General features: G+C 33.9%; 1 protein-coding gene across 2 annotated transcripts in view; it reads right to left on the minus strand.

Annotated features, from left to right (window-relative positions):
* Positions 1–12,210, minus strand: part of CAMK4 (calcium/calmodulin dependent protein kinase IV) — a 210,993-nt gene that overhangs the window by 107,939 nt on the left and 90,844 nt on the right. The window contains exon 2 of one of the 2 annotated variants that reach the window (XM_054589977.1): positions 6,529–6,607. The exons of the other annotated variant lie outside the window; for it this stretch is intronic. Coding sequence (XP_054445952.1) covers positions 6,529–6,607 — 79 coding nt within the window. The remainder of the gene's footprint in view (positions 1–6,528; positions 6,608–12,210) is intronic. 2 annotated transcript variants of the gene reach the window in all.

The raw sequence follows: 12,210 nt of genomic DNA on the forward strand, positions 1-12,210 counted from the left end.
GATCAGGTAATCCTCATTTTACCCAACGGTATAAATGGTATTATTTCTATTTTAGAATTGTCGAACCTGAAAACCTCCTATAACGGAGGTGTCCTCAAGATTCACCTACCAAGAATTTGGGAGGAAGCCTGTGTATGTTCTCTAATTTAATCTAGAGAAACCTTTCAAGTTCTCCTGCAACATCATAGTTATATATACTCAAATATTAACTCATAAGAACATAAGGAAAACGACTAGAAGTTAGAAACTAACTCACAGAATGATTAGCAAGTCACAATGTGTGGTTCTTCAATGAACTAAGAAGAGCATAAAAGGCCAAAGTAGCACCTTTGAAAAATTTCATAAAAGTTATGGGCATTTACTAGGATATTGTTAATTAAATAATTCAAGAAAAACATTTCCTGAAATTTATAGGTAACTTTATATTACAATATATAAAATATGACAAAATTCGGACCTGGAGCAGTGTCTACACTGTGATCTAGTCGCACTGCTCCAGAGATAAGCATCAAAAGAGCCATAGGGTTGAAAATGTTCCAAATCGAGGAACTATAAGCCCCTAAGATTTGTTTAAGTAGGAGGTCATAGGATCAGAAGTATTTATAGCACCACATTAAATTTACTGCTACAATGGTAAAATATATGCCCATGTTTAGCAGAAATTATAAAAGCACTTCAAAAACAATGTAATAGTTTTATCCATTCAGAAATGTACAATATATCTGGTGCTGCTAACTGCGCAGTTTTAAGTCAAGTTAATGAGAGCATCAGAATTGCAGAGAATAAACTAACACTATTATAATACAAAATATCTTCATGGACCATTATAATTAGTAATAAGAATATTGTTCATCATTTATTACATGCTTCTTGGGTGATGAGAAATAGTTTACATAAATTATCTCATTTTTATCTTTGCTAGAACGCCAGGAGCTAGATGTTCTTAAACTCACTTTGCAGATGAAGAAAGTGAGGTTGAGAAATTTACATAATGTGTTACACAGTCTCATGGGTAATATGTAGCAGAAGTGATCCTGACTCCTCAGTGTGTCTGGCTCCAGAGCCCATGGTCTCATCCCACAACTGCACAGCCATTCATAGGAAAGTCAGATTGCTAACACATGCTGATTTACACACTGAGATTAATTCTTAGACTCAATGTTGGGTATTTCGTGAAAGGGCAAGGATTTTGCAGTAAGCTGCATGCAATCTTTTCCAAGAGTTGAGCCACATGGCTAGAAATTTCATCTGAATTATAGAATTCAAGTATTTGTCCCCAAAATTCCAGGGACATTATAAGTTATTGGTAAGCATGATTTTCTTACATCTCCAACAGTTCCTGAAAAAGAGCCTTATTGATAAAACCAAAGTGTGTGATTATTTAAATACACCTAAGGTATGAACTCCTAAGGAAAATAAATTGTTCCTGAAATAGTGAATCCATTATCACTATGTCAGTCTTCAAAAGTTGTGGTTTCATTTTACTCAGCGAAATTCAGTCCAGGCTGAAGTTTCCATCTGCTTAATCTGTTCACATTTTGACACTTTCTTTTCCTTTTGTGAAGTTTTAAGATCAGCATATTCAAAGTCATGTAACATCAGTAAAAAGGTTTCATCTTGTAAATCACTGGTTATCCTACTAGCTGTTGTCAGAATTCTTTAATGGGCCAAAGTTATTAACATGTGGAAGAAGCTTGGTAAATCTTTTTTCTCTAATTCAACTTCTAAATTTCACATCAAATGGAGATGACAAAGGGCTCATACATAAAGGAAAAAAAAATAGCCTTCCTGTTTTTCAAAGTTCATAGTCAAAGTTCCACTATGCCTGCAAGCCAATTAGTTCTTACGTGCAAACTAATAAGGTATTTAGGGGTAAATGGCACTGCCTAACTGTTTCAAAATAAAATGCACAAAATAGGCCACCTTTTCCCACGACGAGAAGATATGGAGGAAACTCTTAGTGATTTGACTTCTTCAGTACAAGAATCACTAATATGTGCAACAGGGGGAGAACTATAGGAGGGGAGGGGGATGGGTGGAAATAGTGGGAGGAAGGGGAAGACATTAGTCAAAGGACATGTATGAACGAATCATGGACAATGGAAAGGGAACTGACTGTGGGAGAGAGGGTTGGGCTGGTGGAGGGGAGCAAAAGAGGAAAACAGGACAACTGTAATAGAAAAAACAATAAAAAATAAAGCAGAAAAAGAATTATTAATACGAAGTAGAAGAAAGTTATGAATACAAACTAAAATAGCCCTTTGATTTAATTTCTCTCTTGTTTATTCGTACTACCCTTAACACCTTATCCTCATTAATGATGCAGTGAGACAAATGGATATTGTTTCTGTAAACATCCAGGTTTTTTTCAGTATAGTAAAAAGTTGGTTTGACTGTCATTTTCAATTTTCTGGCACAAAAATATACCTATAATAGAGAATCACCAATACTTATCGTAGCATTTAGAAACTGCAAGATCTCGAAATTCTTTCTAAGTAGCCAAAAGTAATGTTAAGTTATAATGAACAGAATCTCAAAGCTGAAGCTATGTCTTTCCCCAAACCTTCTGTTATGAGAATTTCCATATATACTTAAATGTTAAAATACCATCATTGACATCAGTATACAGTCCTAAATTCAATTAATTGTTGATTTTTGTTCTCTCTCTCTCCCCATATGCTCTCTCTGCCTCTGTCTCTTTGTTGCATACATACACACACAGTTTCTCTCTCTCTTTTTTGACTGATGTTTTTAATGTATTCTAATTCTCTGAATTATAGTCTTCTATCTAAAGAATATGGTATTGCCCTGACTGTGGTAGCGCAGTTGGTTGGGCATTGTCCCACAAGGCAAAAGTTCACCGGTTTAATTCCTGGTCAGGAAACTAGCCTGGGTTGCAGGTTCAGTCCCTGGTCGGGGCGCATATGAGAGGCAGCTGATCAGTGTTTTCTCACATCGATTTTTCTCTCCCTCTCTTTCTCCCCCTTTCCTTCCCTTTCTAAAAATAAATAAATAAAATCGTTAAAAAGTAAAGTATATGGTATTATATCCATTTATAAAATACATGGTAATAAAATATTTGCATTACAATTACATGTTAAATTTCTCACTGGGATATTTTATTAGCTAAAATACCCAATGGTCTGAACATGACAATTCATGTTCATTATTAGTATTAACTCTGTTCTGTACCTGACCAACAATGGAATATGGATTTCACCATTAGTACTGGTGCTTTAGTCTGTCTCCCTATGGACAAATAGAGTATTTGTCTATCACTCAGACATAGCAGTTCCTAATGGATTCCCAATGATGATCAGGGTGATTTATGGGGAAAGAAGTCTCTCTTACTGCCAGTGTAAACTGAATCCTTTCTAAAATATTAAACTATGAGAAGAGTGCTTAACACTACCATAAAATAAAATTTGGGTTAACTATACTGAAAAAGTAAATAAATCCTGGGAAAGAGGACTACTGTTATCAAATAATTAACTGTAAAAGAGATAAGAAACCTTTACTGGAATCGTTATAGATAGTATTATGGGTGGAATTTGCAACTCCCCAAAAAACATGTATTGAAGTCCTAATCCTCAGACCTTAAGAATGTGACCTTATTTTGAAATTGGGTTGTTGTATACCTAGGTAGTCAATTTAAGATGAGGTCATACTGGGAGACTGGGAGTAGGTTAGGCCCTTAATCTAATAGGACTGGCATCCTTATAAGAAGAAATAAATTTGGACACAGACATGCACAGAGGAAAGATGACATGTAGATGTGCGGGGAGAAGATGGCCATGTGACAAGGGATGCAGTGAGTGGAGTGATCCATCTACAGCAAAGAATACCAGGCAATTGCTGGCTGTCACCAGAAGCAAGGAGAGCAGCATGGAACAGATTCTCCCACAGAACCCTTGCAAGAAATCACCCATGCTGACACCTTGATTTCAGATTTCTAGCCTTCAGAACTATATAGAAGAATAAATTTCTGTTGTTTTAAGCCAATTTGTGGTAGTTTATTATGGCATCTCGAGGAAACTCAGATAGATAGATAGATGATAGATAGATAGATAGATAGAAAGACAGATAGATAGATAGATGGTTAGATACAGACCATCCTTCAGACCGAGGTTTAGGTATAGAGATAAAATGAGGACCTAATGATCCTATGAAGTAGTATAGTGATCCCAAAGTTTTGAAATTGAACAATATGTATCTGTTACATTGAGCCACAAAAATTGCCATTTTTGAAGGAAAAAATGATTTAATAAAGGTAACTTTATGTGGCTCAATATAACAATTACACAAATCAAGTTTTCTGAAATGCCCTTTTCACCTCAGGAGCAGATCCTTGGCTGAATTTTTTGAGAAGGTACTTTGTTTTCCCAGCATCACTTTCCTTCTATAAATAGAATCTTCAGCTTCATTCACTTCACTTAGATAAGGAAGTTTCCATGACCTACATGGAATTAAACACTGGGGCAGTTGCTCTTTGAGGTTTTGCCTGCTACTTTTCTCATTTATAGACCTCTTTGCATGGTTTATTCTAGGAGACAATGCTGGGGATTCTAAGTAATTCTTGTTCAAAGCTGAGCTTCCTCCAGGGGATTTTCTCCTATTCCATTTGGCACAGTAGTAACTGCATTTGACATCTGCCTTATAGAACTGCTCTGCAGCTCCTTCTGACTCTTGGTTTCCATCCACATTCTCTTCCCGTCTGGCTCCTCAGGCAGATGTTTCCACAACAGAGGTGGAGAAGAGAATACAGTGAGGGCAAACCAGAGCTTTTTTTCTCAACGAGTGTGAGTCACGAACCCACCAAATGTCTTTACCTATCTCTTACTCCATTCATACAAAGATTTTTGACTTTAAACAGTGCTTCCTAAGACAGCCCTTTGTCTTTCAGGACTCTGAGCATCCAAAAGTCAATTTTGAGTGTTTATTTTTCTGTACATTCATATATCTAGTCCTTTTTCTATTTTCCTCAAATATGAAAAGAAAAATAACCATTCACAAATTTTACTGACAATTTTTTTTAACCAACAGGAAAGGATACAACCAAGGCTAAAAATGTCTCATGTGTTATTCCTGCTAAAGCATGCCAATTTAGTTCCATAAGAACTAGATACAGGATCTGGCAGAAGTTAATGCCTACTCAAGTGTGATAGGTATGGTAGTAATATGGGTGTAATAATTTATATTTTTAATTTGAATATTTCAGCTAAAATTTCATGTGGTGTGCTTGAATGTGATATTGTTATGTTACAGAATCATATGCTTATGCTTTTGTAATAAAAGATTTTGTAACAAAAAGGAGAGTTATTTGTGCCAGATCTTGCATTGAACAGAAAATTCTATTTCATAAAATTTTCAAAAATCCTATTTCCAATAAATCTTATGAGTATAAGAAATTGCTTTAAGAGAAAATTCCAGATCTTACTAATCAAAATATTACATTATCAACTTAAATCATTGCCTACACCAAACAGGAGATCCAGATTATAGAGTTGATTAGCAGCAATTGCCATTTAAATTATTACCTATTTCAATTAAACTGTCATTTTTACTTTGCTATGGCTTTAAATTCTAACATTGTTTCCCAATGTCATTCTACTTCTACGTGATTGAATACCCTGTGCCATTATTCTCCTCTTCAGTAAAGGAGATTCTAAAATTTCCCTGTGTCAGACAATGCATAAACAGCTGGTGATATTAGTTGTCTTTAGAAGTAAAAAAATCTTGACCTAAAGGAGGTATTACTTGACTTCAAAATTTATGATACTTCTCAGCATATTTTATAACTGGATTTCCAGAAGTATATATATGTTTCACATATTTGTTCACATAAAATTTGAGAAAGGAAAAAGTGCAGTAAAAAAAATACTTTGTCTTTTTGTGGTTTTATAAGGAGAAACCACCTAAGGACAGAAAGTTCAGACACAGTATTAAAATGGCAAATGCCCTGTGGGGCACAGAAAGTATCACATCCTGCTGGCGTGTGTATTTTGCACTTTCACCTGCTGCATTTCTTACTCATTGGAGCTGAGCCAAAGTAACGTGTACCTGCTCAGCTCTCCTAGCAGTATAGAGCAAAAAGGAGCCACCCCAAAACAAAATTTTCCCTTATTGTTCAAATACAAACTTCTTAGATGAGCCAGTTGGGTTCCAGAAACATCAGCATTTGTCCAGTTGTACTTGACTGGAGCAAACCCAACATTTGAAACTCTAGGCATATGTGTGCATCTAAAATCATGACTAATATACAAAGCAGGGTTCACCTGCCAGCTCTAAAGGTTTTTTCTTTCCATGCCTCTACCCACAACCACATCCAATCTGTGACCCAGTTACTTGCAGTCATGCAGTTTTCACCAGCCAACAAACACTCATTTGGTTGCACTCTCAAAATCAAAATTCAAATGAGTTCATTCACAGAGCGGCTCTCTGGCCCCTTTGTCCTTTTATTCAGGGCTTCTGGCCTCTCCAGGTAACAGATCCCTTAGAGATGCTATTATAAATAATGAAAAAACTTACTGTTTTCTTTAAGACTTTGAGAGCATAAGGCTTCTGAGTCCCCTTCTGTTTGCATCTGTACACAATGGATGTAGCACCCCTTGAGGGGGAAAAAGACAAAAAGAAAATGTTATGTTCTGGGCATAAAATAAAGGGGAGACCTTAAAAAAAGTAGCTCTTTCAGTTACCCAAATAACTGACAAGTGAATATAGTTTCCTCAGAAAAATTCCAGGCTTCTCAGTATGCCCTTCCTTTGCCCCATTCCTGTGCAAGTGACAACATACTTACAGCTGGTACAGTCAGTGGCTCTGGAATGAACCAGGCCCTCAGGCGAGCATAGCCTGGGGAGCCCAGCCATTCAATTTCAGAACCCCTGAGTTTTCCTAAAAGTATGTGTCTAGAGTAAAATAAGGCACAATGGCTTCAGTGGGAGGGTGTAAGTTCAGCACTCAGCTCTAAGGATCAAGGCAGTCCACTACTCAGCAAGGGAGCCGGGACCCTTGAGAATTGACGCCATTGGTGGCCTGGCACCCTCCCAGAGCCAATGTTAGCCCCACAGAGGTTCTGTCTCCTTCCCCTTGGCGAATCCTGCTACCACTTATTTTCACATGCCCTAACAAAAAGAATTATGTAAAATGTTCAGGAGAAAGCACTATAAAAATGGTTAAAGATACATAGGGAAAACGTAGATCTATCTCTTTATAAAAATCTTGAAGAAGTACAGATTGGTTTTTACCTGTAAAGAAGATGGTAAAAAGGGACTGAATACCAAGCCTCATGTATATGCAAAGTTATTAAAAGGAGAATATTAAAAAGTGGGACAGCATTGTCCTGATGCTCCCTCTCCACCCCTGGGGGCACGAGGACCAGACAGACAAAAGGAGGCTCACAAGCCACCATTGTGTAAGTCTCAACTTCAGAAGGAGAACTTCAGGTAAATCTTAAAATAAGGCCAGTTGAAGTAAATCTGAAACTTAGAAGATTAACCCAAAGGACTTCTTATGATATATTCAGTCCCATGTTTTTGAAATTTTAAGCACAAAAAAATAATAGAAGTCAAACATATTCCCAGATGCCTACATACAACATAGCCAGGAGGAGTCAGCAACTGATGTTGTAAATACTAATAGATTTTAAAATTTCAACATATTTTTAAAAACTTTGGTAAGATATAACATATACATAAAGAAATAAGGTATTCTAGAAATGGACTAAGTGGAGGTAAATATGTAATTCATCTTTATTGATTTTTAATTGGTCTAAAAGACAACTATCTAAAGCCAAAATATTAACAATGCATTGTGTTTATAGAATATGTAATAGTAAAATATATGACAACTGTAGCATAAAGAATGGGGGGAAATCGGGAAAACAATAATAAGCCCTAATATTATGTGTTAAGTAGTATGATATTATTTAAGAGGATTGATTAAAGAAGTATATTCTTTAATCTAGAGCAATCAAGTTATTTTTTTTTAAAAATTAATAATATCACTAATGGAGCTAAAATAGAAAATCAAAAATGAAATGCAATGTAGGGAAAACAAATTAAAAGATTAAAAAATAAAAGAGCTAAAATATATGGTGGATATTAATCCAATCAGATTAACAAGTACATTAAATGTAAACTCTATAAACACATCAATTAAAAATAAAGATGGTTAGATTGGATTGAAAAATCAAGAACAAAACTATGTACTGAAATACATTTTAAATATAAAGGCATAAATAGGTTAACAATGAAATGATGGGAAAGAGGTACTATGCAAATACTAATCAAACAAAAGCAGAAATAGCTATATTAATATTAGGTTACCTAGACTTCAGAACAAGGATAAAGTGAGACATTTCTTAATTATGGAAGGGTCAGTTCCCCAAAATGACATAACAAGTATAATTGTGTATGCATCTAACAATAGCACTTCAAAATATATGAAGCAAAAACTGATGGAATTGAAAGGAGTAATAGACAAATTCACAAATATAGTTGGAGAATTCAGGACACCCTGTTAACACTTGACTTAAAAAAAAATGGAAACATTTTCACTAAAAATATAGAAGACATGACCAGCACTTTCTATTAAATTTACCTAATTGATAATTTGAGAAAACTCCACCTAAAAACAGAACACACATTCTCTTTAAAGTTATAGGATTTACATACTTGATTTTCACATTTACTGTAAAGCTACAGTAATTAAGAGAGTGGTATGGGAGAAAAAGTAAATATAGAAACAAATGTAACAGAATATAGAATTCAGAGATCATCTTAGACATACACGGCCAACTGGCTTCTGAGAAAGGTAAAAAGGGAACTGAAAGGACTGTCCTTCCAACTATAAATAGTCCTAGAACAACTAAATATATATACCCATATGCAAAACAACAACAACAAAAAACCCCTAAAATCTTTATATACACCTCACACTATGCAATAATTGCTTAAATGGATCCAAAATATAAATGGAAAACATAGAATTCCAAAGCATTTTTTAAAAACAGTAGAAAATTTTGTAACCCTCATTTAGGCAATGACTTCTCATACACAAAACCAAAAGCATGGCGAATGAAAGAACAAGTAAATTGCATTTCATTTAAATTAAGACTATTTATTCTTTGAAAGTCACTGACAAGGAGAAAACATATGCAAATCACATATCTCATAAAGGACTTGTATTTAGAATTATAAAAAACCTTGAAGCCCAATAATATGGAAAAAAACAATGCATTTAAAAAATGGGCAAAAGATTTAAATATATACTTTACCAAAGAAAATATATGAATGGAAAATAAGCACAAGGATGCTCCTTATCATTAGTCATGAAGGAAATGAAAATTAAAACCTTAAAAAATTAAAAATGGATCTTCCTATTTACCTGGCAATCCCACTTCTGGGAATGTATCTGAAGAAACCTAAAACACTAAGTCAAAAGGACATAAGCACCCCTATGTTCATTGCCGTGTTGTTTACAGGCATCAAGATAAGGAATTAGCCCAGGTGTCTATCAGTAGATGAGTGGATAAAACAACTATGGGACATTTATATAATGCACACTACTTGGCCATAAAAAAGAAGAAAATGTTACCCTTTGTAACAGTATGGATAGACCTGGAGAACATTATGCTAAGTGAAATAAGCCAGCCAGAGAAAAGCAAACGCCATATGATTTCACTCATATGTGGAATCTAATGAACAAACTGAATTAATAAGCAAAATTGAGACAGACTCATAGATAGAGAGCACAATGACAGCTATGGAGGACAGGGGTAAGGAGATGGAGGGAGCAAGCAAAAAGGATAAAGGACTCATGGACATAGACAACAGTGTGGTGATTGTGGGGGAGGTATAAGGAGGACAAATGGTAGTAGAAAAAATAAAATTAAAAAAAGAGAACAACAAACCACAGTAAGATACAACTACATACTGATTTGACACCTTATTTTAAGAGACAGAGAGAGAGACAGAGAGAGAGAGAATACCATGGGCTGTCAAAGATGCGAAGCAATGCAGATGTGAAACTCTCGTGCATGGCTGGTGGGAATGCAAAATGATGGAGATACTTTGGAAAACAGCTTGGTAGTTTCCTATAAAATTGAGGATACTATACGATCCATCCATCTTACTCCCAGGTATTTACCGAGATGAAAGCTATGTTCACTTACAAACTTGAACATGAATCTTTATACAAGCTTATTAGTAATCACCAAAATCTTCAAACAACTTCAATATCTCTCAAATGAGAAATGGACTGACAATCTGTAACACATCAATATAGTGACAGACTACCCAGAAATAAAAAGAAATGATCTAGGGTACACATAACAACTTGGGTGATTCTCTAATATAATATCCTAAATGAAAGAAGGTAGGTTCAAAAGGCTATAAACTGTATGACTCCATTTATACAGTATTTTTGCAAGGACAAAACTATAGGCAGAGAAAACAGATCAGTTGTTGCTGGGGACTCAGAAACAGGGGGAGGTTTGACTACAAACAAGTATGGAAAAATTTTTTAGTATGATGGAATTGTTCTGTCTCTTGATTGTGGTTGTGTTTACACATTTTTAAACATTGTCAAAATAGGTAGAACTGTATGGTAAAAAGGATAAAATTTACTGTATTTATACTATAACTAAATAAAAATACAGTAAAAAAACCTTTCCAAGAAAACCATATTGTTCAAAGGCAAGATTAAAAACTATATTAGCAAATGTAGCTTATTACATACAATTCATTTTATTTTTATTTTATGGAAACTGGTAGAATTTTTTAAAAAGAAAAAAGAGAAAAGAAATTTGAAACATTGAGAAAAACTAAATATCTAATTTTATATGAATTGAAAAATTAATGTTATTCAATAATTCATGTAAAGGGAAATATATTAAATAGCATCCATTTTTTATAATTTTCTCATCATGTTAGCTTATCAATAATTTCAATGTATAAATCATCATCTTAGCTTTAAAAAAATTTTTTTAAACAAAATACACTCTTGGCTGATCAATCTCAGGACACAAGTATGTTAGAATTAACTTTTTATTTTTTGTATATGAAGACTCTATTAAGAATATCTAATTTTATTTTGCTAAGTAATGGACTTATTAATATTAATAGAACTTTTAATTTTTTCCAGCTTTATTGAGATATAATTAATATATAACATTGCATAAGTTTAAGGTGTACAACATAATGATTTCATATATGTATATCACAAAATTATTACCAAAATAATAATGTTAGTTAACATACCAATCATCTCATATAGATAAAATTTTCTTTTTTTTTAACCTTTTTTTAAACTTCATTTATTTATTTTAGAGAGGGGAAGGCAGGGAGAGAAACATCAATGTGTGGTTGCATCTCATGCCCCCTGCTGGGGACCTGGCCTGCAACCCAGGCATGTGCCCCACACTGGGAATAGAACCAGCAACACTTTGGTTCACAGGCTGGTGCTCAGTCCACTGTAGAAATAACTTTTTAAAAGATGAAAAGATTAGTTAAAAGAATAGAACCCAAATAGAACCCAAATAAATATATAAAAATATTTCAGTAATTTTCCAAAAATATAATCTATATTCTTTGCTAAAATTGATTGCCATAATATGTTAATATAACTTTTAAAAGAATCATATTTTTAGTATGTTTTATAAAAATAGGAATTATTGTGCACATTAACAATTAATTTTTTAATATAGAAAGAACATTTTGTTACAGTGTTGTATTCTCATTTCAAACATAGATTATATAAAGAGAGAATCAACATAAAATTTCCTGAGATCCAAAGGAAAAAAGGAGATTATAGATTAGAGGATATTATATTCATAAAGTTATTCAACTAGAAAAATAGCTTCACTACTCATGTCTATTCATTTATAACATATTATTTGACAAAAAGGCCAAGGAATATAGAAATTAGAATTTTTTTCTGTGAAAATCAATACTCCTTGGGAGTCAGAGTCTGACTTCGACATTCACATTGGTTTTCTGTAACAGAAGTCCTAGAAAAATCATTTTTTAGCTCTCGCCTCATCTAATATGGTTGGTTATAAAAAAAAGTTAGGAGCTTTAAAAAGCTATAAATGTGGACTACCGTGTTTCATATCAGGGAAAGAAGGAAAGCAGTCAAACCTATAATGTGTTTGAAAAATCAGGTGTACATGCTAACCATAATATGATGCATATGTTATTTTATATGTATATT

The sequence above is a fragment of the Pteronotus mesoamericanus genome, unplaced genomic scaffold, assembly GCF_021234165.1.
Source record: "Pteronotus mesoamericanus isolate MK-2021 breed Mesoamerican mustached bat unplaced genomic scaffold, CSHL_Meso_final scaffold_167, whole genome shotgun sequence".
In the NCBI taxonomy this organism is placed as follows: domain Eukaryota; kingdom Metazoa; phylum Chordata; class Mammalia; order Chiroptera; family Mormoopidae; genus Pteronotus; species Pteronotus mesoamericanus.